Genomic DNA, 5,490 nt, shown 5'->3' with positions numbered 1-5,490 from the left:
AAGTGAGGTCCAAGTTTTAATTCGATGGTTACTGGGGTGGTCAGAAGGTTATTATGTCGATGATCAACATTTTACACCAATATTTTTGGCATATTACTACGTTTAGGGGCGAAAAATAGCCCGAGGGCGGGGGGGGGAGGCCCCATGCCCCGTTCAAATACGGCCCTGTATGGTTGACACACTAGTATCCTTGATCGACCATCGTTCGAGTCGATCCACGGCGTCGACTGTGTGTGGACAAAACTTTAGGATTCCATAGGACCAAGCATGTTTGAACTTCAAGCGGTAAGGAAGTTCCTTTAATACCCGACAATGTGTCAGCTTTATCAATAATCTCAATCAATCGATGGAGGAAACTGATAAGAGAACTCCTTAGTCTGTTCACCACGCTATGATTAGGTTTGACGTATAGTATGATTAGAATTAGAAGTGATAAAGGATACGTGTCGGAGAATCTGCCAGTATCAGAAACAATCATGCAAGCAAGTTGAGATTTTTGAAGTTGAAGAATCTGAGCGGGAAGTGATATCCCGGTATGGTCCAAGGACGCGACTGTAACAATTTAGTAAAAATCGGACAGTCACTCATCCAGATATCAACCAAAGTCAATGTCGCTTCGAACTTCGAAAAAAAAAAGACAATACTTTCATGAAAGTCGTGTGAAGTCGTGTGATGAATTAATAGGAGTGATTGTTGATTTTCATTAGATCATTATGAATACTTACATATTTCATGAACCTACCAAATTGCATACTTTCATTTTGGAAGTGAGAATAAGATACGTACATATTGGGTTAGTTCACGTTTGCTATTTTATTGCCCTTGTTGAGAGGGGAAAAAAAACTGGTGTGACTATCACTTGACTTTACATTACGGAACTACAAAAAGCTAGAGAACTTACAACCTGATTGTTCGAATATTTAATTGAACCATAACTGTTTAATAATTAAAAAACAGATGATGTTTCTTTTACTGATAGTAAAATTGCGTCTTCCTCCAGGTGCATCACTTGACATATCAAATGCTTTATGTATATCTATGTGCGGGCACATTACTTAGTTGGATCACTCATGCCCATTGTTTCTTCAAATACGAAGAGGAAGAGGGAGGCTACAAATATTGCTGGACTAAGCCCTTCAAACGTCGCTATGAACCCCATCAGATGCGGGAAGAAGCTATCAAAGCATTGAAAACTCAACTGAATGCATCTTTCTGTGATATTTCCTACGTCAGAACTATCGATCCTTGGTTCAAATTCAACCAAACGCGATACAAGATCTTCATCATATCAGAACAATTCAAAGGCAAACCGATACATGATGTGAGTTGCATTTGACACCTTATTAAATATTTACAGACAGACAATCGAAAATCTTTTCAGCCCCCATTAATTACACTGAATTTGATAGGTTTTATGATGGCCAACTTTTGGGTCCACCCAGATTCCTAAGCGGGGTTGTAGGTGCCGTTGAAATAGTTCTATCAGGTTTGCAAACATATAAATGCAAAAATTTCGACAGTCAAATTGAGATTTATAGCCTTCTGTATCCAACATCTCTGCTATTCTTATTTCAGAGACATGACATTACAAAGATCGGCCCATCCCTTCTCATAACCCGCGGTGAGCAGTCAGTTAAATTGTGGTAAGTAACGACACTCTTGTCAGGCATCAAATTATAGAAATATCGTGAAAGGTATATTAATTGGGACTGGAGTTTTCTCTTTATTTACCACTCACAGACAGCGAGGGTCTTTAGCCGGTGGTGCTCGCTCTTTGTGGCGACGTGGATCCCGCTCAAATGTCAATTTTTTCTTTCGCAGGGTTGATGGAGTAGATTATCGCGACCTACACCGTCTTCCCACTTCTTTTTTCTCCTTTATTGTGCGTGTAAAATATGTTCAAGAGAAATCAGTGATGTTATTTTCTTTCACGCAGGCACACACCCTTGAAGAAAAGCCCGAGGGTCTGTTCACCGAGGAAGAAATGAAGTACAACTTCAACTTCATGGACGCTCCCGTCTTCGGTGGAAATCGACTTAAACGGGAAATCCTAGAGTTTCATCTGAGTACAGATAAAGCTAACATGGACTGGAAGTTCCATCCGAACAAGACATGTCAACTAGTCGAGGAGATTGTTCGGAAGAAGTTCGATCCGGTCATCGTCAAATGTGAGAGTATAAAAGAGGAGGTCATGGGGAGAGTAGGACCAGGCCATGAAGACCAATACAGATTGCTGGTGGTGTCCAAGAAGTTTTTGGATCAGCCTCAATTGCGAGTAAGTATTTTGCATTATATAAAGAGGAAGTGGAATTACGGAGCTGCCAAATAAAGATAAAGGCACGAGACACCAAGTAAAGTAGTGCCAAGCAAATTTTACGACCAAATTGGGAATTTATATCAATGAAAGACATCAGTTGTTCATACTAGGGTAACTAGGGTATTTGCTAAGGAAGTAGCCTGTAGAGCAACTATAGGTAGGTAATAGGGACTAATAACGATTAGGTATACCATTCTTAGGATTTAAAAATCACCAGGGACCAGATTGGATTGGTGGATTCCTGTTTCTAATACTCCCCCACCTCTATTTTTGTTTCAGAGAACAATCAATGTTCGTCAGGCAATTGAGGAGCTTGTAACTCAACAAATGTACAAGATTCACATGCGAGTAAGTAAACAAGTGGGAATTTCAAGTACGGTTATGTGTCAATGGGTATATTTTTTCGATTTTCTTTTCTGTGCAAAATTTATGAGAAGAGTAGCTTGTAACTCAACAAATGTACAAGATTCACATGCGAGTAAGTAAACAAGTAGGAATTTCAAGTTCGGTTATGTGTCAATGGGTATAATTTTTCGATTTTCTTTTCTGTGCAAAATTTATGAGAAGAGTATTCTTTGTCAAAACCTCTTTTGCCCTCTAAGTAAAAATGTGAAAACAAACATTTTAAAGGGATCTCTCTATACCAGATGCTCTTTCCAGCACCACAATGTACATATCTCTTGATTCCACCCCAGAGAGTAGGACCAGGCCATGAAGACCAATACAGATTGCTGGTGGTGTCCAAGAAGTTTTTGGATCAGCCTCAATTGCGAGTAAGTATTGTGCATTATATAAAGAGGAAGTGGGATTACGGAGCTGCCAAATAAAGATAAAGGCATGAGACACCAAGTAAAGTAGTGCCAAGCAAATTTTACGACCAAATTGGGAATTTTTATCAATGAAAGACATCAGTTGTTCATACTAGGGTAACTAGGGTATTTGCTAAGGAAGTATCCTGAAGAGCAACTATATAGGTAATAGGGACTAATAACGATTAAGTATACTGGAGCTGCCAAATAAAGATAAAGGCATGAGACACCAAGTAAAGTAGTGCCAAGCAAATTTTACGACCAAATTGGGAATTTTTATCAATAAAAGACATTAGTTGTTTATACCAGGGTAACTAAGGTATTTGCTAAGGAAGTATCCTGAAGAGCAACTATAGGTAGGTAATAGGGACTAATAACGATTAAGTATACCATTCTTAGGATTTAAAAATCACCAGGGACCAGATTGGATTGGTGGATTCGTGTTTCTAATACTCCCCCACCTCTATTTTTGTTTCAGAGAACAATCAATGTTCGTCAGGCAATTGAGGAGCTTGTAACTCAACAAATGTACAAGATTCACATGCGAGTAAGTAAACAAGTAGGAATTTCAAGTTCGGTTATGTGTCAATGGGTATATTTTTTCGATTTTCTTTTCTGTGCAAAATTTATGAGAAGAGTAAATTCTTTGTCAAAACCTCTTTTGCCCTCTAAGTACAAATGTGAAGACAAACATTTCAAAGGGATCTCTATATACCAGATGCTCTTTCCAGCACCACAATGTACATATCTCTTGATTCCACCCCATAGGGGTTTCAAACGCGGTCCTTTAAGTGTTAAGGAGCCAAGGCCCTGGGATCTATTCCTGAAAGGACTTCTCACTCAGAAAAAAAAGTTATATATTATCGTGCAAAATTTCTAATTGAAAAGTTCTTTCAGGAGTAGGTCCCTGATTCCAGTTTCAGGGAAATGTCAAGAGGGCCGAAAAGTCCGAAAAATGCGCTACAGTCAAAGGGTCCCTTGGGAAAACTTGGCATCCAGCCACTCACCTTGTGTTTCACTACCTGTTAGCTGATTTGTAATCTCGCAATCGATAAGTATGGGTAACAGTTATACTGAAAACAAACTGAGCTATAGGGACTAGGGAGCTCGAACTAAAGTCTACACCAAGTTGATTAATTTTCCTGAAACCAAACAGCTGTGAATACTGGAGTATTAAGTGGGTGGGTATATTGTTTTTATAACTATGTATCGCATAATATGTAGTTGTGGAGAACATCTGTGGAGGTATGTATGTTCATCAGTCATAATACCACTTGTGGTTGCATTGTGTGAGCATTGGCAGTTTTTGGTGCCTATTTACCCTGAAAATAGTCGTAGGTATGATCCTATCAGCTGAATAACGCCATGATCCAGATTGTAATTTTGTAGACGGAATAAGCAAGAAGACAATAATTATGATTATTATGAAGCACTGATTGATTTTGTTAGAAATTCAAGTACTTTGGAGACATGGTCAATATTTGGATTGGGTCATGCTTCAAAAACAAGACCAAGTTTCATGTTTGCCTAAAACATTTTTTGACTTCTACACACATCAGGGGGAGGGGGGGGGAGACAAAGAAAAATAATGTACATGTTTGAATTGAAGTACATTTTCGACACAAAAGAAATGAGAGCAAGCCAAAAGAAAACAATAGAATGCCTAGTGTCTTGTAATGCTGTGATGACCATCTTTTTGTGACATTTGATTTCTATGATAACAAGCTCCTATTGTCTATTATGATCCTCATCCCTCATCTAGCTTTATCCATTTTTAAAAGAAGAAAAATCATCAGTCCCCAATTAATTTTGAATTCTGCTCCTTCAGTTTAAAAATAACAATGGAACACGAGAGCTATGGTCAAACAAGTTTAGAATGACACTACGGAAAGGCCATAACATCAATTTAGGACAATTAGGTGTTATAATAGAGCCTTTGAATGGAGTAGGGTAATCAGGTAATTACTAATGAAGAATTAGTCATAACAAGTCAATCCGTCTCAGTGCAGCTTGTAGTCGTATTTTACTATTTTTACTATCGAAGTTTTCCTTTGGTGCATTCGATCGCTAGTACGGACTTCCCTTCTTTAGTAAAAAAAGTATAGAACTTTTCCGTTTTGCTTCTGTCGTATCACCTGTTCGTCATTTCCGTCAAACTAAATCAGGAAATAACAAAATCGGAAAGTACCAAAAATGAACAAAAGAGTTTAATAAAATACGTTTATTTGAGCGCGCGATGTGCAGTGCGTTTTTATCTCTCACTGTTGTGATCCTCGCTTGTTTTTCCCATCTGAAATGCTTCTTTCTGCCACCAGAACCTGACACTCCTGATCCATCGAGTGAAAGTGTAGCGTCCTATGTGAA

The 5,490-nt window shown here is 38.5% G+C and overlaps 1 protein-coding gene across 1 annotated transcript in view; it reads left to right on the top strand.

Moving 5' to 3' along the window:
• Window positions 1-994: 994 nt before the first annotated feature.
• Window positions 995-5,490, top strand: part of LOC103518648 — an 8,804-nt gene continuing 4,308 nt past the window's right edge. The window contains exons 1-6 of the mRNA XM_026830385.1: window positions 995-1,321; window positions 1,576-1,632; window positions 1,937-2,275; window positions 2,597-2,710; window positions 3,013-3,090; window positions 3,605-3,673. Of these exons, the coding sequence (XP_026686186.1) occupies window positions 1,022-1,321; window positions 1,576-1,632; window positions 1,937-2,275; window positions 2,597-2,710; window positions 3,013-3,090; window positions 3,605-3,673 (957 nt within the window). The 5' untranslated portion in view covers window positions 995-1,021. The remainder of the gene's footprint in view (window positions 1,322-1,575; window positions 1,633-1,936; window positions 2,276-2,596; window positions 2,711-3,012; window positions 3,091-3,604; window positions 3,674-5,490) is intronic.

The sequence above is a fragment of the Diaphorina citri genome, unplaced genomic scaffold (assembly GCF_000475195.1).
Source record: "Diaphorina citri unplaced genomic scaffold, Diaci psyllid genome assembly version 1.1 scaffold2286, whole genome shotgun sequence".
Classification (NCBI taxonomy): Eukaryota; Metazoa; Arthropoda; class Insecta; order Hemiptera; family Psyllidae; genus Diaphorina; species Diaphorina citri.
The sequence above is the reverse complement of the archived record's forward strand: the minus strand, read 5'-3'. Positions and strand labels throughout refer to the sequence as shown.